This window comes from Pan troglodytes, chromosome 3 (assembly GCF_028858775.2).
Source record: "Pan troglodytes isolate AG18354 chromosome 3, NHGRI_mPanTro3-v2.0_pri, whole genome shotgun sequence".
In the NCBI taxonomy this organism is placed as follows: Eukaryota; Metazoa; Chordata; class Mammalia; order Primates; family Hominidae; genus Pan; species Pan troglodytes.
The window spans coordinates 151,168,861-151,192,492 of NC_072401.2; the positions used below are offsets into that span (position 1 = coordinate 151,168,861).

General features: G+C 34.1%; 1 protein-coding gene across 17 annotated transcripts in view; it reads right to left on the bottom strand.

Moving 5' to 3' along the window:
- The window catches only part of IQCM (IQ motif containing M), a 464,883-nt gene that overhangs the window by 40,206 nt on the left and 401,045 nt on the right, over positions 1–23,632 (bottom strand). Inside the window, exon 16 of one of the 17 annotated variants that reach the window (XM_054683891.2) lies at positions 11,159–11,353. The exons of the other annotated variants lie outside the window; for them this stretch is intronic. Within the exon in view, the coding sequence (XP_054539866.1) occupies positions 11,322–11,353 (32 nt within the window). The 3' untranslated portion in view covers positions 11,159–11,321. Of the gene's footprint in view, positions 1–11,158; positions 11,354–23,632 lie in introns of those variants that run through there. 17 annotated transcript variants of the gene reach the window in all.

The window sequence follows — 23,632 nt, forward strand, 5'->3', positions numbered from 1 at the left end:
GAAATACAATTGGATTTGTATATTAATTTACCTTGTATCCTGGCTGAATTCATTTAACAGTAGGATTTTCTTTTTATGAGACTTTATCATCTGCAAATAGAAATAGTTTTACTTCTTCCTTCTCCATCTGGATATCTAGATGCTTTTTTTTTTCTAATTATCCTGGCTAGAACATCAAGTGCAATGTTGAATGGTAGCAGTGAGAATATCTATCCTAAAGACATTTCTGATCTTAGGGGAAAAGTAATAATTCCTTCTCCATTAAATATTATGTTAACTATGGGATTTTCATAGATTGGCTTTATCAGGTTGAAGAATTCCCTTACATTCTCAGTTTGTTGAGGGCTTTTGTCATGAAACTGTGTTGGATTTTGTCACATAATTTTTCTGCATTGAGATAATCATGTGGTTTTTTTCTTTATTAATATTGTATAACGCATTAATTGACTTTCAGAAGTTAAATCAATCTTGTTTCATGGGTTAAATCTCACTTGATCATGGGGTGTAATCTTTTTTACAAGCCACCGGATTCAACTTTTTAGTATTTTGTTGAGGATTTTTTGCTTCTATATTCACAAGGAATATTTGTCTGTAGTTTTGTTTTGTTTTTTTTTCTTTATATCTGTCTGGTGTTGGTAATACTGGCCTCACAGAATGAGTGGGAGAAATATCCTCTCCTCTTCTATTCTTGACTTCAAAAGATAACTACAAAGCAGAAGTAATCAAAGCAATGTGATACTGGCATGAGGATAGACAGAGATAAATTGAGTAAAAATTAGTTAGATAAGAATTGGCATTAATTCTTCTTTAAATGTCTGATAGAATCCAACAATGAAGCTTTCTGGACCTGGGATTTTCCTTATGAGAAGGGTTTTAACTAGTAGTTCGATCTCTCTACTTGTTTAGGGCTATTCAGATTTTACATATTGTTGGGGGGTCAGTTTCAATAGTTCATGTGTTTCTGGGGATCTGTCCATTTTATTGAAGTTATCTAATTTGATGGCATACAGTTGCTTATAGTATTCTTTTATTATTCTTGCGTCTATAAGGTCAATAAAAATAGCCCCCCTTTTATTCTTGAATTTAGTAATTTGAGTCTTTTTTTCTTTGTCTGTCTAACTAAAGATTGGTAGCTTTTGTTGATTTTTTTAAAAACCAACTTGTGGGTTTTGTTGAATTTCAATATATTGTTTTCTATTATTTATCTCATTTACTGTATTTCTTCTCTGACATTCATTATTTCCTTTCTTCTTCTTGCTTTGAGTATAGTTTGCTCTTCTACTTCTGGATTCATAAGGTAGAAAATTAGGTTGTTGCCTTGAAATCTTTTTAAATGTAGGCATCTGCGGTTATATAAATTTTCCTCTAAGCACTGCTTTAAGTTTCAGTATGTTGTATTTTTATTTCCATTTGTCTCAAAGTATTTTCTAATTGTACTTGTAATTTCTTCTTTGATTCATTGGCTATTTAGGAGGCTGTTATTTATTTTCCACATAATATGAATCTCCCAAATTTTCCTGATGTTGATTTCTAATTTAATTACATTTTGGTCAAATAACATATTTTGTCTGATTTTGATCCTTGTACATTTATTGAGGTTTATTTTCTGGCCTAGCATTTGGTCTATGCTGAAGAATGTTCCATATGCACTTGAGAAGTATGTGTATTCTGCTGCTGTTGGCTGCTTTGCTCTCTAGATGTCTATAAAGTCTAGTTGGTTTAAGTGTTTAGGTTCTCTATTTCCTTGTTGATCTTCTCCCTAGCTGTCTACCCACTACTGAAAGTGGGAAATTGAAGGCTCCAAATATGATTGTTCAGTTGTCTATTTCTCCCTTCAATTTTGTCAGTTTTTTTTCATATAGTTTGGTAGTTCATTAGTAGGTGAATGTATCTTGTAGATATTCTTTTTGGCAAAATATTAACTATTAGCTTGTTTTACAAATTTGAAATCAATGACTGAAATTCCTGTAAGTGATTCTATTCACATTTTTGGTTGGGCAAAAATAAATGGAGATACATAAGCAAGGAGGTTGAAGATAAAGCAATACATAAAGCTATAGCTAGCCAGTGGTGATTTGTTAATCTCTATCAACTGTAACCAAGCTTTGCAACCGTAAACAGAACTACCATCATCATATAATGTTTTTGAAGGTTGCAACCTCAGTAGAAGAATGGACTAGATTAAAATCTGTCCATGGGGAAAAGGAAATGACATAGATACATGTCTGACATGACCTGAATACTAGGCAGATTTTTTTTTTCATTGAGTACATATACATAACCTAAGTTTTTCCCTCATGAGTTTAATATTAAAATTTATACTAACTCGATGGTTCCAGAAACTCCAGACTCAGAAATTAATTTATATTTGTTCCATGGAAGGGGTGTCCCAGAAGCCTGGAAAGAAGCCAGGGCAAATCTTTGCCAAGGGATTTATAAACTCGGAATCCAAAATTTACACAATGCTCCAGGAAAAAGGTCACCATCAGTGAATGCAGAACACTGAGGACTTACTCTCAAGAACTTCAAATTTTAAATATATATGAGACATAATGGGAATTAATGAAATTTTAAGGAATATGATTTGAACCAAAATATAAACAAATATTTGGGAGTTGTGGCTCACACCTGTAATCCCAGCACCTTGGGAGGCTGAGGTGGGAGGACTGCTTAGGCTAGGAGTTAGACACCAGCCTGGGCAATAAAGTGAGGCCCTGTCTCCAAAAAATAAAAACATAAAAACATAGCTGGGCACAGTGGCACATGCCTGTAGTCCTAGCTATTCAGCAGGCTGAGATGTAATGCTCATATGAGCCCAGGAATTTAAGGCTAGTGAGCTGCAATTGTTTCACTGCACTCCAGTCTGGGCTACAGAGTAAAACCCTGCCTCCAAAAAATATATACACATATATAAATAAATAATAAAATACTATTAAAATATCAGGCAATGTGAAATAATTAGATTTCTGGAGATTAAAAATATAATGATTGAAATTATAAACTTCCAGTTGATTTAATAGCAAAATAGATACTGTTGAGGAGAAATGAGCAAGCCATAAAAAAGTGTTGAAAAAATTAGCCAGAAGGTAGAGCAGATGGAAGATATGAGAGAGAAAATAGGAAGAAAAGAATGAGAGGTTTCAATATAAACCTAACGGAAGCATTTTTTTTTAAAGAATATAATGGAAAAGATAAAATATTCTAAAAAATAGTGGATAAGAATTTTTAAGAACATAAAGATATATAGAAATTCAAGATTCTCAAATCCCAAATAAGATAAATAAAAATGGATACACATCTAAACACTGCTTACTGAAGCTGTGGGGAACCAAAGACCAAGAGATTTTAAAAGGATTAAGGGAGAACAATATAGTTACAACAAAAACGGCGGCAATGATAGACCCATATTAATATTATTAACCAAGAGAAAATGACTGTAGACCAAGAATTAAATGTCCAGTTTAAGTATCATTCAAGACCAAATGAGAATAGAGATAATTTTAGAAAATAAAAAATGAGAATTACTTATCATCAACAGCCGCTTAAAATTTTTTCTGAAAGATATATTTCTGGAAAAAGGATTCCAAAAGGAAAGTCTGAGATGCAAGAAGAATTGGTAAGAATGAGCAAAGAAAATGGAAACAACAAAACAAAAACCTCTAAACAAATGTTGCATGGATAAAACAATAAGCAGGGTGGATCTAAAAACACTGAACAGTAGTTTCCAAATTAAGAGGCAGGATTTCACATGCATTTCTTCATTGTGTTCTCATAGTCAGTATTGCTCTTAGCATGTCCAATGCCGTACTTACTTCAATTTATTTAAGCATAATGTCTTTTTATTCATTTTGTTTTCTTTTTGTGAGTTTTTTGGATAATTTAACATACCTTGGTTATCTTACTGCATTTATTTTGATGAGTACATTGAAAGCCTATATAATTGGCTCATATCTTAAATGTCTGAAAATTTTTCTTTCATTATTTCTTTGATAATCTTCTCTTCATTTTTTGAATCTTCATGTTTTGAAACTGTAATAATGCAGTTGTTCTTCAGATTAATCCTCTAATTTTCTTATATTTTGTTCCCAATTTTTAAAAATCTGTTGTGTACTTCATCATTTTCTTTCAGAGACATTTATCTTGCAAAAGTATTATTTTAATGCTCATTATATTATTGATTTCCAAGCAATGTTTGGGTTCTCTGTTGTACTGCGCCTAATTTATGTACCTCCTTAGGTTTGCGCAGTCACACCTGCCTATGGAGAGAGTCCTGGCAGGTCATCTCACTTTCTCTTCTGATATAACCAGATGTCTCGATTTCCCTGGGGGTGAGGATCAGTCTCTATGGCCTCCAGGGTGCTTGCCACAGTAGGAATTCTGACAGGTGGATGCCCAAGTCCTGCTCAACTAAAATCCAATGCCACTACTTGAAAACTGGCGTGAAGGGCAAAGGATCTAGCTTCCACAGTAGCAATTACATCACACACTCTGAAGAGTTAAAAGATTTACTATAGTTTTGTATATCTAATCTCTTCATCTTGGGGAAATATTAATTTGAATATTTTTTACCTAGTTATTAACTTGTATCAGAAAAAGGGACTGAAATGCTTCTAGAGAATTTGTTTTATAAGCAGTTACACTGCCATGAGGTCATATCACTCACTCCAGACAAGCTTATTTTGTTTTTTATTGGCCTATAATTTTACTGATGTGAAAAACATCTTAGAAGGAGACTCCACCAAATAAAACCTAGCTAAGGGAATAGGAAGAACACATGTCCACAAATAGATATCTAAAACTTTCCTACTGAAATCTAAGAATTCAAAGGAGGCCAATTCAAATGGGAAAGATGTCATGAAGTAAAACATATAAACATATCTATAGCTAACATTTGTTTTGATCACACGTTCCTCTAGGAAACACATGGCAACTAGGAAGAAAATCCTATTTTCGTTGCCAGCAGTTAAAAGGCTAACCTGCCTTAGAATCCAAAGTATTAGGGGTGTTGTGTGTGTTTTAAAACTAAGAAGTGCCACTTTACACAAATGGTAGAGATTTACTTTTACAGTAATAACTGTTTCTATTACAGAAATATCATTTGCTGAACATGGCTTTCAGGCAAAACACCAGTATGTGGATTAATAGACTCAGGTCCAATTAGAATGCTGCTCTTTCGAGAATGATTTACATATGAGCATGACGGATTAACTGTTTTATTGAAGCATAGTTTGTTTTATATGACAAAGTTTGGGAGATATAAAAGTATAAACAGGAAGGAATCCCAAAGGGTTATGTGTTGCTTCTTTCTAACCACTGGGGAATTGCACAGCCCAACTGACATGTGGTTGTCTTTGCCAAAGAAAAGGAATGAATCTAATGTTATTCTAAGTAGCTCACTTCGATTAGCTACAACCATTTCTATCAGGAGACAGGAACATATTTTGGGAACAATAAAGTGCTATGCAAATGCTGGCTGTTATAATTAGTATTAAGACCTATTCTCTATTCCCAGAAGGGAAAATGACTAGACATTTTGCATCTTATAAAAATCCTTGTAACCCTGAAAACACTAATATGTTATTTCTTCAGCTTTCTCTATACAAATAAAAATCCAGTTTTACTTTTTCCCAATTAGCGTTACTTCTGAGTTGAATTTAATTCTCCCTGCTAGACAATGGCCAAATTTACCATGCCACAAATTTAAAACAAGTAGGCAATTAGCCAAAAATGACATGATTTTTGTTAAATTTCTATATTTTTAGTTTTTTAACAGATAAAGGTCAACATGTCAATCATGTCTAATATTTGCATTTTAATTTTTTTACATTAAATTATGAATATTTTTAACATATAGAAAATCGAAAAATACTACAAAAAATACCTGCATCATCAGGTGGTCAATTTAATTCTACAATTATTAGCTTAATTGAATTGTTATAGTTGTCCCCCAAATGTCTATCCATAATCTTTAGGTAATTATTTTAATTAGTTTTTAGCTTATCTCTCCATTTGTTTTGAAAAATAAGTACAGGTATACATATAATACATATATTTTATATAAGAAAATTTTCTATATGATAAATGTTCTTACCATAATTTTAAAAAAAGAAAAAAAATACTACTAGACACTGATATGCAGAAATTACCAGGACACAATTTTAAGCAAACAAAACAAGCATACATTATACAGCTCTACATCTTGTTTTGTTTGCTTAATATTGTATCCCAGTGATTTTTGCATATCAGTATATAGTAGGTCATTATTGTTCTTTTAAAAAAATTATTGGAAGAACATTTAACATGAGGTTTACCCTCTCGACAAATTTTTAAGTGTACAATATGTTGTTATTGACTATAGGTACAGTGGATCTCTAGAGCATATTTGTATTGCTTGACTAAAACTTTATTCCTATTGATTAGTGATTCCTCATTTATCTCTCCCACTAGCCTCTGGAACTACCATTCCACTCTTTGATTCTCTTGAATCTGACTACTTTACATACGTAATGTAAGTGTAACCATGCAGTATCTGTCTTTCCGTTACTGGTTTATTTCTCTCAGCATAATATCTTCAAGGTCTATTCATGTTGTCACATATTGTAGAATTTTCTTCTTTTGTAAGGTTTAATAATGTATATACATTACATTTTCTTTACTCATCTGTTGATGGACATTTAGGTTGTTTCCACATCTTGGCTATTGTGAATCATGATGCAATGAACATAAGAATGCTCATATCTTGGAGACACTGATTTCAATTCTTTTGGTTATATACCTAGAAATAGGATTGCTGAATCATGTAGTAGTTCTATTTTTAATTTTTTCAGGAACCTCCATGCCATTTTCCATGGTGTCTATACCAATTGGCATTTCCACCAACAATGTGCAAGTGTTCCAGTTTCTCCACATCCTCCCCAACACTTAACAATTTTTTCTTTTTTTTTAATGATAGCCATCTTGACAGGAGTGAGGTGATCTTTCACTGTGGTTGTGAGTTGCATTTCCCTGATGATTAGTGATGTTGAACATTTTAAAATATACCTATTGGCAATTGGTATAGTTTGACTCTGTGTCCCCACCCAAATCGAATCTCGAATTGTAATCCCCAGGTGTCAAGGGAGAGATCTCATGGGAGGTGATTGGATCATGGGGGTGATTTCCACCATTGCTGTGCTCATAATATGAGTGAGATCTCATGAGATCTGATAGTTCAAAAGTGGCACTTCCCCTTCAGTCTCTCTCTCGCTGCCATGTAAGATGTGCCTTGCTTCCCCTTTGCCTTCTGCCATGATTGTAAGTTTCCTGAGGTTTCCCAGGCCATACAGAACTGTGAGTCAATTAAACCTCCTTTATTAATTACTCAGTCTCAGGCTGTTCTTTATAGCAGTGTGAAAATGGACTAATACAACAATTTTTTAGTCTTTTTTGGAGAAATGTCTAGTAAAGTTTTTAGCCCATTTTTAAATCCAGTTATTAGGGGTTTTTTTCTTTTTCTTATTTTGCTATTGAGTTGTGGCAGTTCCTTATACATTTCAGAGATTAACCCCTTATCAGATATATGGTTTGCAAATATTTTCTCCCATTTCATAGGTTGCCTTTTCACTCCCGTGATTGTTTCCTTCATTGTGCAGAGCTTTTTAGTTTAATGCAGTCCTATTTGTTTATTTTTGTTGCTTGTACTTTTTGTGTTGTACCTATGATATTATTGCCAAGATAACGTCACAAAGGTTTTCCTTTATGTTTTCTTCTAGAAGTTTACAGTTTTAGGTCTTACATTGATTTTTGTGTATGGTGTAAGAAAAATAGGTACAATTTCATTCTTTTGAATATGGGTATCCAGTTTTCCCAACACCTTTATTGAAGGTGTTGTGTATTCTTGGTGCCCTTATTGAAGATTAGTTGACCATGTGTGGGTATAATTACTTCTGGGCTCTCAGTTCTGCTCCATTTGTTTATACGTCTTTGTAACAGTACCATCCTATTTTGATGCTTTGTAATATATTTTGAAATCAGAAAGAATGATACCTCTAGATTTCTTTCTCAAGATTGATTGTTTATTTGTGGTCTTTTGTAGTTTCATATGAATTATAGAATTTTTTTCTTTTTCTATGAAAAATGTCATTGGGATTTTGATAGAGATACATTGAATCCATAGGTCACTTTGCTAGTATAGACATGTTAACAATAAATATTGTATCTTCCAATCCATGAACACAGGATGTGTTTCTACTTTATGTGTGTGTCTTGTTTCTTTCATCAATGATCTATAGTTTTTCAGTATGTTAGTCTTTCACCTCCTTAACTAAGCTTTATTCTTTGTGATGTTATTGTAAACAGAATTGTTTTCTTAATGTACTTTCTGGATAGTTTATTATTGCATTGTTTTTTGACAGATTAATGTTCCAGTGTGTAGATGTACTATACTTTATTATTTTTTTTTTGAGACAGGGTCTAGCTATGTTGCCCAGGCTACAGTGCAGAGGCACACTCATGGCTCACTGCAGCCTCAAACTCCAGGGCTCAAGTGATCCTCCTGACTCATTCTCCTGAGCAGCTGGGACTACAGGCATACATCACCATGCATGGCTAGTTTTTGTTGTTGTTGTTTTGTTTTTATTTGTTTGTTTGTTTTTAGTAGAGACAAGGTCTCACTATGTTGCCCAGGCTGGGCTTGAACTACTTGGCTTAAGTGATCTTCCTGCCTCAGCCTCCCAAAGTTCTGGGATTACAAGCATGAGCAACCATGCCTGGTCCCATATTTTATTCTTGATGGATATTTGGCTTATTTCCAATCTTTTGCTGTTACAAATAATGACATAGTAAATAAACTTGTGCACATGTAGTTTCATACTTATGAATCGAGTAACATTCATAAATATTCTCAAGGCTCTTGTCTCTGAGTCATATGGTGCCTCCTTCCATTCCTTCAGGTCTTTTCTCAAACATCATCCTCTTAGTGAGGTCTTTTCACACCACCCTACTTAAAATAATGACTCCTCCCTAGCAGGTTTTGGTTCCCACTGGAATTAACATCCATGAGAACTACAGATAATACAACAAACAATAGCTTCATAAATACATATTAATTAGACGAAGTGGAAGAATAGGGAACACAGGAAGAGAGACACAAGGCCAGGAGGAAGGGAGGTTGGGAGGAAGGGAGTGAGTGAAGAAAAGATGAGAAACAAGACAAGAAAAAAAGAGTGATAGAAGGAGGGTTATAGAGCTCTACCTCAAATAGCAACAAAAATGTAAATATAAAAGACACTAAAAATAGATGAAAGGCATTTGTAATTACATTTTTTAAAAGTACCATTTCTTTGCACTCACCCTGTTCTTCAAAAATGGGCAACTTCTAGTAATGATTAAGAGCACAGACTGTGGAGTCAGATTGTATGGGCCTGAATCCTGCCATCTTCATGTTCTGAATGCAACTTCTGGCAGGCTGCTTAATTACCCTGTGTCTCAGTTTCCTCATTTGTAAGACAGAAATAATAGCTTATTTTACCTCATGGGGTTACTTATAAATTAATATATGCAAAGTGCTTAGCACAGTGCCTAAATCGTAGCAAGTTCTCTTCAATAAATTCTAATTGTTATCCTTTTTGAGAGAGTATATGAAAAGGCTAGAATTTATGTAGAAAAACACCCTGTCATTTTAAGGGTGGACACACACACATGCACACACATACACACACAACAAATATTTCATAATTTAATGAAATACAATTGCAGACTCTGGATTGGCTGTAGAAAAGCATTATCAATACTTTTGTTGCTTATGTTTTTTAACTTTAGAAGCTAAAAATCTCTACTACTCAATTCTCTGGCCTCCACTGCTTATGATGTCATGTAACACTATTATGGTCAATGAGAGAAGAGAATGTGAGTAGGTTAGAGTCCCTGGGACATCAGGAATAGGTTTGTTTTTTGTTTGTTTGGGTTTTTTGTTTTTTCTTTTTGCTTCTTCCTACATCCTTCTGCTTAGAACATGGACCTTAAATTATAATGGTACGTGAGCTATCTTAAGGCGAGAAGCTTAAAAACAAAGCCTTAAAAGTTAAAGGTGAAAGAGTGGAAAATAGGGACAATGTGAGTGCCTTATGGCACCATGGAGTTATGGCACTAATTCTAGATTGTCTACATGCAGACTTCACGTGGCATGAGATACATTTATATATTTTAAGAGCTGCCTTTCTGGGTTCCACTATTTCCAGCCACATACATTCCTAACCAATATAAATAGAAATCAAAATAAAAATCTTAACATAATGTTTTTGTTTTAAATTCAATTTTTGATAACTTGTAGTTGAGAATATGAGAGAATATTCAGAAAAAAGAATGACAGGTTAATACCACCAGCCCTTCTGTATATTAAAATACATTATGAGGCAAAAATAACTAAATTAATATATCATTGAGTGACAACTAAATGATAGATTAATGGCATAATATTAAAGTCAATAAATATCAAAAAGTTTAACATGATAAATTAGGCATGGCCAAATGATGGTGAAGGAAAGAAGCACTCAATAATTTTTAACATTATTAATGGAAAAGAAATTAGGTTTATCCACAAATCTCATGTAAAGCTGTATAGACTAATTCTTATGACAGACTATGTCTACAGAAGGAAACCAGAGGGCCCTGTCATATGTTATTGCTGTATACTTTGCTGTAGTACTTTTCACATCTATTAAAAGGGGTGACTTGCTTGTTTTTTATCAGCAATTCCTAAAAGAGTGTCTGTGTGCTCAATACATTCACAATAAATAATTTAACGCATATCTCTTTAGATCTTTCTAGCTGTGCTAAATTTAGATGAATAAGATAGGCCCACCCTCAAAAACCTTACAACCAGGAGAAGGGATACGATGATGTAAGTCCCCCCAAAAAGATAATACAAGTAGAATGTTACAGATGTCTAAGGCAGATGCAAAGCAAATATTCTATAAATTCACAGTATTCAAATTAATTCAAGAAGACATAGGGAAACATTTATGGTTTTGCCAAATAAGAAAATAAATATAACTTTTAAATTCATGTATATTATTTAGAATGGTCTTTATATTTTAGTGGCTGACAGACTTGAGAATCCAGTCCCTACCAGTAAACACTTCTAAAGAGAGAGAGAGACAATCATTTTTTCACACAATTTCAGGAGATTCAGAATTTCCCTGATATTTGACCATAAACACTTAGTTAAGGACCATATATGTTTGATCCAGATATTTGTAGTCCAGTTTTTTAATCAATATTTATGTGATAAATAAGTTGATTGTGTCACTATATAGACTAGCAAACATCTCATGGAAATATATTTACCTTTGCTGTGAAGATGACCAGAACAATGCTGCAGATTCAAAGTACAATGAAAGTATGATTTAAAATGCAGGTATCAAACATTACATTTCAATGGTTAGGTAGATATTTTGCTTACAAAATGAGTTAAGAAAGTATAATAATTTTAGAGTAATGAATCTGTTTCTGAATGATTATTTTTCAGCACTGCTAATGAAAATGACAACTTTCCCAACAAATACTCCATGAAAACTTAGCACAATTTGAAGATTCCTTTTATAAAGGTTGATTAGATTCTAGGATATTGAGAGCATTTTGTCCATGCAAATTTAAACATTAATTATATTTTTAACACAAAACTATAATGTTCAATTGGATGATGTGGAAATAGAACTTTTTATAGGGAAATGTTGATACACGGATATAAGTTGTAATTTTTCATGACAACTCTATGGATAATTTGGTCTGAATTATAATATTTTTCTTGCAGTTGTTATTGCCATTGACAGAGGTGAAAAAAGAATAGAAATAATACATTCTTGAAATTCAGAACTTGGTGAATTCCATTAAGGCACAAAACAATATTAAGGTTCTTGGGTTCCTCTTTTCCACTGGCTTTCATTTTTCTATATGCTCAATAACAGGACAACACTAGATCCTATTGTGGGGATCTAGAAAAATAGATATTCCTTTTGATCTTCTACCCATACCTTTGTAGAAATTCAATAAAGAAGAATCAGTGATGGGGGCCTAAGGTCACAAAATATATAAGGGAGTTTATGTTCATGTGAGTTTAGAAAAAAAATAAGTGTACCTCAGAAATTAATATTCACAGGTTATAAACCATTTTGGTGGATATCTGTTGGTTCTGAAACTGTGTTTTCAAGCATATATCTAATACTAACTCTAGGCCATGATCAATTATTTCTTCCCATGCAGGTGAAGGGGTTTGGCTTACAAAGGAATGAGACAGAATAAGAGGAGAGAATACTGACTTAATGACACTTATGTACATTCAATAAACAATGTTCCTTTTTTTGTGACATAATCATGTTGGGGATCAATATATTATAAACCAAAATTAGAAATTGTGTAACAATGCTTTACTAAACAAATGGAACGCTGTAGTTACTAGAAACTTAACTAGGAAGTCTGTAGTTGGAGTATCCTATGTCGTATAACTATTTAAAATAAATTATGCCTTTATTTTTATGGTGCTTCACAAATTGCAAAGCAGTTTCACAAAAAAAGGTTTTATCTAAACCTCACAACTTTGGAGTAGTTCATTTCATTTCATAAATGAGGTTTTTCAATGCCTAGTAAATGACCAAACCAGGATGTTAATCAAGTTCTCTCAACTCTATCACATGTTATTTCCAATTCAGCATGGTACTTGCATTTTACAATACAGAAGATGTACTGGCTTTATATTTTTCACTTATAAAATAATTTATCATAATCCTCAGATGTCATTCGTATTTAAAAGTGCATCACAAACATATCCAGCATAAGCATTTTTAAGTGAATGAAATATTTTGATTATCTTCAGTGTTTTATTTCTTAAGACTGAATTTAGCTGGTGTTCAATTCTCCTTAAGAGAGATATTTATAGATTGAAACTACCTTTCCAGATTGCTGATTTCTTTCCAAACAAATTTTCTTTTTACTTTTTTTCCTCTGGCACAAGTTCCTGCATGTAACAGCAGGAATACAAATTATGTCCAAAGCACTTACGTAGTTGGCAGAAGTATTTTCTCTTCTGCAATAAATTTATCAAACATTTTTCAAAACAGTAAATCCTTGAAAACAAGGGCTGAATTCCAAATAGGATCATCATAGTTATGCCATTTACAATGTTTTAGTTTAAAGGATCTTCAATTATCCATCGTAAAGATGCTGAGTTTGAGAGCAATAGCAATTTGCTATGGGCCTGAACTGGCAGACTAATTTTCAGCCTCAGCTACTCTATTTTTTTTTTCTTGAAACTTTAGGCCAATTTTTCACTATGGGAAATGCATTGCTAATTAGTGATCAGTTCCTGCATGAGTCTTTCACTCATCCTATGAATATGCCTGCCATTGCTGATAGTAGCATCATCATCAAATCCAGAGCATAATGGGACAGATGGAAGAAAAAGGAACAGCTTCGAGGATTCAGAAGGCAAAACTGAGTGCGTAAGACATCATTTATAATGTCCCTATGTGTGCAAATTCAATTAGAGGTAAAATATTGATTAGGTAGTTGATGTCACAGATAATACATTATGGAAAAGCAATTAAACATTTTCAATTTTTCATTTTTTAAATATTCACAACCATATAGCAGAATTAAAGAGTGAGTTAGTTAGGAAGTAAATGGTGCTGATGAAGGAGAGAAATGAGTCAAGTACAGACAAACAACCAAATAAATATTTCTTTAATTATCAAGTATTAGCAAGCATTTATTAAGTGCTTAATATTTGCTAGGCACCCTGTCAAGCAAAATGGATAAAAAGATGGATACACAGAGTAAGACAGAATTTCTTCCCTTAAAGAACTCTTACCTCTTGGGAGCACTAAAGAGACACATGTTCTTCGATACACCTTGCAACATTGTTCAGATTCACTCAGGTATGTATCCAGATTTATGGAGACAGAACCGAGTAGATAGAGGCAACCCCAGCTGCCACGCCTTTATCAGACAAATCAACATAGAAAATCAATCAGTATAGTGGTGCAAATGGCCACTATCAAAGCATGGATTTAGTTAAGACCTCCCTAGACTCTAAATGTTTGACCTTTGACTTCTATTTCTAAACTCTGCTAGAAAATATTAACCAGATGGAAACTCACAGAAAAGTTTCTGGGCTCTTGACTCTCAAACAAAAGAGTACCCTGAGAGTTCAAACGTTATGTTTGAATAATCTTTACTAAAAACTTTGCAATACACAAGAGGTGGAGATATTATGAAAAGCTTCAATACATGAATACAGAGCTAGAAGACAATATCAGAAATGCTCTATAGGAAAGGTGGTGTTTATTTCTTGGAGTGTAAAATACAGAAGTCTAGCAGCTGGTGAAAGCTAAAGGAACAAAATTAAATCAGATATGGAACAAAAAGTACAGTTAGTGACCATAGATAGGACAGCGTTTGGAGTCTATAAATGAAAGAAAAGAATGTAGTCTCCAAGGGTGTACAAAAAGAATTGTACAGAAAATATGTATACAAACATAAGGCTTTTTATAGCAAATGTTTATGGAAAAATATGAATTAACCGGTTAATAACAAAGTGTCCTCTAGAGAAAGCAGAGAAATATATTTCGTAGAGAAATATATTTATCAGACACAGACACCAATCTGTATTCTATATAGCAAGCATAATTTTAAAGATCTAACAAACTGAAAGTATTTGCTAAAATTTCCCATTATGGAGAAGCAACAATTCAGGAAATGTATAAAACTGTTCCACCTTGAAACAGAAAATTATGTTTTGGAATAAAATGAGAGCTCATTCATTTAGGAGTCTCCTGTCTGGTAAATTTTCATGTCCAGAAGAGAAGAAAAATTAGGCCAAAAAAGAAAGGAAAAAAAAGAAGAAAGCTTCTAAGCAGCTGAATCAAATTGCATAAAGTCATAATATACACAACAAACAGTTCCTAGTAGAGTGCTTGAAGGGTTTGTTGATCACTGAATTAAGTCAAACAGGAACTTCCTAGGTCCTCATTCTACAGCCGCTTAGCCTTCATTTTAAACACTTTTCTTGGTTTGTTATTTGTTTTCTTAGCTCCCAAGACATTAGAGATGGAGATAAGTAAACACATAAGAAGAACATCACACACTGGGGCCTGTCAGGGGGTGGGGGGCTGGGGGAGGGATAGCATTAGGAGAAATACCTAATGTAAATTATAAGTTGATGGAGGCAGCAAACTAACATGGCACATGCATACCTATGTATCAAACCTGCACATTGTGCACATGTACCCTAGAACTTAAAGTATAATTAAAAAAAAAAAGAATAAGTAATAGCTGACCCTCAAAGACTAAAGAAAGGGATAGAAAATAAAATTTGAAAAGCCTCAAGAAAATTCAAAATCAGTCACTTAATGTTGAAATATGCTTCTGAAATAGCTCTGAATAGCTTCTGAAATGATGTGCAGGACAGGAATATTAAAGTCACAAACTTGTTTTATTCATCTATTATTTCAATAAATATTTATTGATCATCCATGTCAGTATTTTTCAACCCTTTTTAAATTTTCACCTCCTAAGGAGCATATATATATATATATGCTCCATATATATCTCTCTCCATATATATATATATCTTCATATATATATATTTATCTCCATATATGTAAATATATATATATATCCCTTTCTCCTTAAACCCCTTCCTTCCTCTATCCTCTATTTTGATATTATCATGAAATTATAATACCACAGATATACTGTTCTTATTTTTATGAACTTTGGCCCTTTGGAAGTTCACAAATCATTGTAATAGCCAAGATTTTTTCACTCTCTTAAGAACCAAGTTTGCTTCCTTGAAGAAAATATCATTCCCATTGAACATATGTGTTCTACCCTTAGCCAGGAACTGTCAGGCACAATGTATTTAATAGTGAGCAAATCAAAGTCTCTGACCCTGTGGGATTCATTTCTAGGAAGGGAGACAATTATAATAATATAGACATATAAACATGATATGGTGACAAATGCTAGGGTATAGTAGTGAGCCCATAATATTGAATATTACCACCAGTCAGGGAGGTAAGAAAAGGCTGTGTTGAGAAACTGACACTTGAAGAGAGATCTGAAGAATGAATAGAATAAACCAGTAAGGAAGAAGGAAGAGCATTCAACATAGAGCGGGCATCACATATGAAGGTCCTGTGGCAAGAGGGAGCATGGGAAAAGCAAGAGACTTAGGAAGACCTGTATAGATAGAACACTGAGAATATCAGAGTGCTCTGTAAGGAGGCAAGGGGTTACAGGTCCTAGTAAGGACTTTAGTCTCTATTCTCAGAGCAAAGTGAAAAAATACATGTCTTTAAGCCAAAGCAGAATATATGACATGACCAGAGTTATGATCATCACACAGCACACAAACTGAATTATTTATTGATGAATTCCTTGAATTATAGCAGCTGTAATATTTTCAATGTTTCCTACTAAGATGCCTATTTTTCAAAAATCTGAGGTAGATGTTAGTTATCTAGATAATTAAATTCTAACTGTCTGTATTAGTCTGTTTTCACGCTGCTGATAAAGACACACCCAAGACTGGGTAATTTATGAAGAAAAAGAGGTTTAATGGACTCACAGTTCCACATGGCTGGGGAGGCCTCATGATCATGGTGGAAGGCGAAAGGCACGTTTTACATGGTGGCAGGCAAGATAGAATGAGAGCCAAGTGAAAGAGGTTTCCCCTTTTAAAGCCATCAGACCTCGTGAGACTTACTCACTATGATGAGAACAGTATGGGGGAAACCACCACCATGATTCAATTATCCCCCCCCCAGGTCCCTCCCACAGCTCTTGGGAATTATAGAGGCTACAATTCAAGGTGGGATTTGGGTGGGGACTGACAAAGCTAAACCATATCACAGTCTAACAGTTAATTTTCAATTTAATTATTCTACACTGCATTCATAAATTGTAACATCATTTTGAAATTAATTTTTAAACAAATTTTTATGGATTTAAGGGTACAAGTGCAGTTGTGTTACATGATTATATTGAGTAGTGGTGAAAGCTGGGCTTTTAGTGTACATTGTCCACCCAAGTAGTATACAATGTATTCAACAGGGGATATTTCATCCCTCCCCCTGGTGCCCCACCATTTGGAGTCTCCAGTGCCTATTATTCCACTCAATGTCCATGTACCTATTGATTAGCTCCCACTTAAAAGTGGAAACGGATTTTTTTTTAAATTTTCTGTTATTGAGTCATTTCACTAAGGACAGTGGCCTCCAGTTTCATCCATGCTGCTGCAAAAGACATGATGATTTCATTCTTTGTTATGCCTGAGTTGTATTACATAGTGTATATGTACCACATTTTTAATGCAATAATCTTTGGATGATGAACAGTGATGAACAGTCAGTTTGGAACAGTTGATGGACACTTAGGTTGATTTCATGGCTTTGCTATGGTGACTAGTGCTACAATAAACATATAAACACAGGATTTTTTATATAATTTATTTTCCTTTGGGTAGATCCCCAGTAGTGGGATTGCTGGATCAAAGGGTATTTCTATTTTTAGTTCTTTGAGATATCTCCATACAGTTTTGTTGTACTAATTTACATTCCCACCTACAGTGTATAAGCATTCCGTTTTCTCTATAGCCTCACCAACATCTGCTGTTTTTTGACTTTTTAATAACAGCCATTCTGACTGGTGGAAGATGGTGGTTCTTATTTGCATTTCTCTGATGATTAGTGATGTTTATCTTTTTTATATGTTTCTTGGTCATTTGTATTTCTCCTTTCATTTTGTACCCCATAAATTTATACAATTACAAATTGTCAATTTACAAAAAAATAATGCCAGGAAAACCAGGTATTTTTCTACTTAAAATTAAACCAACTTATTGTGACATATGAAGTAATAAAGAAAATGAACTATGAATGTATGAAATAGATGATTATCATATCTAAAATGTGAAAAGTAAACTGGTAATAAAATAATTGACGAAGGATAAATATTGATAAGAGGCATAAGATATGTCATCCTGAAAGCTACAAGAGCTTCTCCTAAACTGATATACTACGCCATCTGAATTTAAATGAACAGAACTGTGGTGTTGTTTCTTTTACCTCTGAATGCCTTTTGTTCCTATCACATAAGAAATACCCATTAGAAATCAGGCAATTTTAATAAACAGCTTTAGCAGTCACTCAATCCCCATTCTCTGGTACTATAACAACAGGAGGTGAGTCTTAAAGAACTTGGAAATTTGTTTAAATTTAAGGTTCTAATAAGTTCCAAATATGTTTTTGATTATTATCCTCAGTATGTTTGTGTTTATGTATGTGTACACATATCATTGAATATTAGGTTATAAAAGGTAAAAAAAATTATCATTTGAGGCTTTTCTTTTTCCAGATAATACCACAGCAGAGAAACACAACTGCTGTTCTTTAAGAGCAGACATCTCCCCAGTTGATGCTCTCAGGTTCACCAGAAGTCTAGCAGCTGGTACATAATATGAAAGAAAAGGCAGGGAGGTCTAGACGTGTTTTTTTATGTCATTCAAGAAAAACCTAACCTTGCTTCAACCTAGCTGTTCAACATTTTGTGTACACATCGCAACCTTTAACAAAATTACTTTCTGCAAATACTTCTATTTTCCAAACCAGGTAAAGTTACATAAAATGATCAACAACTCTCCATAACACTCTTGAAGATGGTGGAAATACTGCCCCATGTCATTCTGGAAAATAAGGATGGGCTCCCTACCAGCAGAGGTCTTGGGCTACTTCCAGGGCCTTTGGAAATGATCCAGTGAGTGAGAAGCCAGATCAGAAAATATTTACTGAGGATGCACAAAAGGTCAGTCAAGATGGGGCCTCAGATGTTACAAATGACTCTAGGATGGGCGCAAGGAAGCATGTGTGAATTGACAGACTGAAAGGCTTAGCAGGGGTTGGACTGTGGCCCATGCCAGTCATCCTCTAGCCCAGGAATTCATGGCCCACACCAGAATGGCCTCCACTCAGATATTTTGGCACTCTCGATGGCTGCACGCTGAGTCATAGGATGTGGCAAATAGTCCAGCAATTATCAATCTGGCATTTCACTAAGTAGAAATCACGGGGCTGCTTTTGTTCTATTTTGTGAACGCCCAACTGGCAAACAACAAAACAAAGGATAGCAGAAAACTTTTTGAAGTTTCTTCACCAACTCCCTTTTTGAAGTCAGTTGGAAATTTGTGTGGTGACATAGGGTGTAACTGTTTTTATAAATAAAAGAGAAAGAATAGTGTGTGCAAAGGCTTCTGAACAGCTCTGAATTCTGCCTAATGAGCTGGGATGCTGAAAATATTCCTGTTCTCCCTGGTGTTTCCTCCACCATTTATGAAGACCCTCCACACTCCCTCTCTAAAAGAAGCAAAAGCCTCGGTAGTGAAGCAGTAGCACAGAGAGGATAAGCAGGCAGCAGCAATAGCCTGTTATTGGTCTCTACCTATCCTGCCAGCTGGCCTTATTCACACTGTATCCAGTAGCACAGCCTGGTAAAAGAATCAGTTCTTGGCCTGGCCGGGTGGCTCATGCCTGTAATCCCAGCACTTTGGGAGGCCAAGGCAGGTGGATCACAAGATCAGGAGTTCAAGACCAGTCTAGCCAGGATGGTGAAACCCCGTCTCTACTGAAAATACAAAAATTAGTCAGGCATGGTGGTGGGCACCTGTAATCCAAGCTATTTGGAGGGCTGAGGCAGAGAATTGCTTGAACCCGGGAGGCAGAGGTTGCAGTGAGCCGAGATTGCGCCACTGCACTCCAGCCTGGGCTACAGAGCAAGGCTCTGTTTAAAACAAACAAACAAACAAAAAACCCCACAGTTCTCACAGCCAAAAGGTCCCAAACTGCTCCCATTTGCACCCTAGCACTCCTTCAAACCACAATTTTAACTAATACTATTTATAGTACTATATTTATAGAGCATATTTATATAACAAACAAGGTGGCCTTAAATTATCAAAATAAGCTTTCCCTCTTGGACGGAGGTTGTTCCACAAATATATATACACACACACCTGTGTGTGTGTGTGTGTGTATTTAAATATTTTTATATATTTTTTCATATTATATATCAATATATGATATATATCCTAATATAAATAACTAAAATTTATGTAATATTTTCATTTTGTAATTTATAAACCACTGTCTTGTCATGAAAAATTTGTATTTCTATATACTGGAATTCAAGATCAAGGATATTAACAGGAGCATTCACATTGTCACACTTTTTTTTTTAACAGGCAAATTGCTCTTGTACCTTTGCCTTATGAAGAGCTATTTTCAATGACATTTAGGCTAAAATTAGTAAAAAGTCAGACTTCTATCTTTATCTAATGATATCTGATGAAGATGAAATTTTGTGGCTTTAGGTGACTGTCTTAACAAATCTATGTTAGTGCTGGCCAATAGTTAACATAGACAAAGGACCTATTCCTAACCCTTCAACAGGATAGATGTTATTGATTGATTTCACCTCACTGTATTTTAATTTTTATATTGGATATGTATAATATTGTGGTGAACAAATGAGCAAAACTCTTTTCTGTTGCTGTTTTAAATTCTAGAAAAGAAAAAGAAATAAAATTAATAATCTTCTTGTGTTTCTAAAAGCTAAGAGTTGTCTTCTTTGTTGCCATTGATATGGGCATCCTGTTTCTAAAAATGGTCTTTTCAAAAAAACCAAAGTTCATCAAAATCACCTATTACATCATAGCACTTCTATTGCAATATCCCTGAAATTTATAAAACTCAGGTATCCTCAATGCTTCACTTTCAATAGTATTTAGCAGCAATTTTTTTCTACAATGTTTTTCAAATATCATTTTTACATGATTAATATTTTAGTGTATTTTAAAGCAAAATACAGACTTTGTTCATTACAGTTCTGTTGCAGAAAACAGAATTGTTTAACAGTTCAAAATATGTTTGTATTTTTACACATATTTTGGTTATGAAAGAAGGTGAAAAATCTGCCAGTAAAAGAGCTAGTTGTAGCTAACATTTTTTGAGTGCTCACTATGTGTCAAGTCTTCTTTTGGGTGACAAATTATGTATTAACTAATTTGTATTTGGGAATGAAAATTTACTTGGCAACATTAACAGAGACTGAAATAAATAAATCACTTTTCAACTATATAGAAAAATAAAATTTATTGATCAAATATTTCACCCAGACAAAGAGAAGAAAAAGCAAAGGAAAGGAATTTCCAAGATGTTTTTCACTAGGTTAATATTTCTAGTTCACCTTAAAATTAATTTTATTAGATTAAGAAAAGTACTTACATTTACTAGGAAGAATAATAAAAATGACTGACAATTATTAGGTATTTTTAATTGGGTACTATGCTATGTTACTTAAATATCTTACATTATTCAATCAACACAATACTGTTTTATCAATTTTTAAAAACTAGTGCTAAGGAAAATAAATACTATGTCCTATAACACACAACTGTAGTAATGGAGCTGAGATTGAGCCCAGATTGTTCTTTTTTTCTACTTCAGAACTGAAGGTCTCAGCTAAGATATGTGGATTTTTAAAAGTATTATATAATTAAGCTACATAGTCTTTTTAGATGGATATCATCATATATTTTAAATGTCTTCATAGATCTTTACACGTATTTCTTAAAACATGTAACATTTAGTGTGTGTGTTTGTGTGTGTGTGTGTGTGTGTGTGTAAAATTCTTCAGTCTTCCCACACTTGCTCACCTCGCCACTCTGCAATCAATCTTGGAGAATAGATAAAGGAATACAAGGGAGGTGGCCCCACAGTAGATATGCTGGTCTAATAGTTATATCTTTGAGTTCCATGGAGAAAAAAGTACAAGCCCAGGCCACCCTGAGCCTAAGAAATTCCTCAAAACTTGAAAATAAGGCTAGTGAGGTTTTCTTCCCTACAGTACTTAAATTATAATATCTTTTTATTTTTTGACCATTAAAAAAACAACTGTAGATTACCTAGACCCCTCCCAAAGGGTCCTAATTCTTATATTTGTATTCTGACATCTTCTTTAGAGTCATTGTGCACTGACCAAATTTCAAGCCATATATTTGTTTGCCTTACTGTTGGTTATAAGCAGTAGTAGTACCTCTGTAGTACAATCTCACATTTCTTCTACTCACTCATTCAAAACTATTTACTGAGCACTTGTGATGTAGCAGTAACATGTGAGGTGCTGTAGATAGAAAGATTAATAAGATATGGCTCCCACCTTCCATAGTTCAGTATAGGACTCAAAAGACAGATATGTATAGATCTAAATCATAATGTGCTGTGCTAAGTGTTTTCAAAATGTCTGAATAATGGAGTATGCGAATTCAGAGGAGGCAGCAACTACAGAAATCTTAATGTTTTATATCATGGTGTCATGTTTTAGATTTAGTTAATGTATGTGAAGGAGTTTCCAGTCCAGAAGGAGAGCAGGGCTTTTCTGTAAGAGGGAACATGTGCTAAGGCATGCCCAGGAAAAGTTAAAAAGTTCAGGCAAGGAGGTAGGAGAGTGGTGGGTGATGGAGTGGAGAGAAAGCTGCCAGGATCAGACTGTGAAGGAGTCTGAGTTTTGTTTTCAAAGCCAGTGGTCTCTAAAATCTTTTATTGTTCACCTCCATTAGCATGAATCCCCCAGTATACTCATATTTATCTGTGTATAGATGAACATGTATGCACATTATAAAACACACATTAAAAGTACAAATTTCAAAAATACAAGATAACAATTTCAAATAGAAATGCTAAGATTGCCTTTTCCTACCTAATAGTTCATTCTATGTCTGTTTACCGTATTTTAGAAACTACTCATTTGGGCAATGACAATACAGAAGATGTGAAAACAAGCAAATGCTGAAATCAGCTTTGCCTGTTAAAGAGACTAACTCAGGAAGAAGTAAGGAGAATAGATTGAAAAAGGAATCTAGTGGGAAAGAAATCAGGTGGAGCCCAGAGCGACTGTCCAGGAGATAATGGGAACCTCAGCTAAACCTGTAGCTGGGAGCAGAGGCTGACGCTGAGATAGGGTGGGCAGGGGAGTGCGAATGCCAGGACGCCATCTGCCGTGGCTGCTCAGAACCACACACACACTAGGAAGAACAATAAAAATGGCTGACACAGTTCCTAGGAGTACTCTTCTTCTGCATGCTCTATATCAAGACTTTAATAAGGAAAAATCAATGAAATAGAGAAAAGTAAAACAAAGAGCAGTGTCTAAACAAAATTTACAGAGTTCGATTTGGGCTGTGAATAGGTGAGTGTTCATTACATGTCTCCATGTTTCTCTGTTTTTGAAATATTTAAAAATAAAAATATAGCTTATTCACGAGCTTATATTTTTTAAATAAACTTCATTAACTAGTGGAGAATTTTGATACCTCTGACTATTAAACATTAAATTCTCCTTACAGAAACTAAACATTTTTGTTAAATTCACTGAAATGTTGACATGTGAGAATTTCTTACCTTAAAATAACTAAACATTTCATGCATCTGGAGATAGGTGCAAAATTGCTATCAACTCTCTTCTTCTGTTACAAAATTAATGAGTATTCAGTGAAGCCATAACAAAGAATTTTCCTCTAGGCATGTTATAAAAACATTTCTAGTTC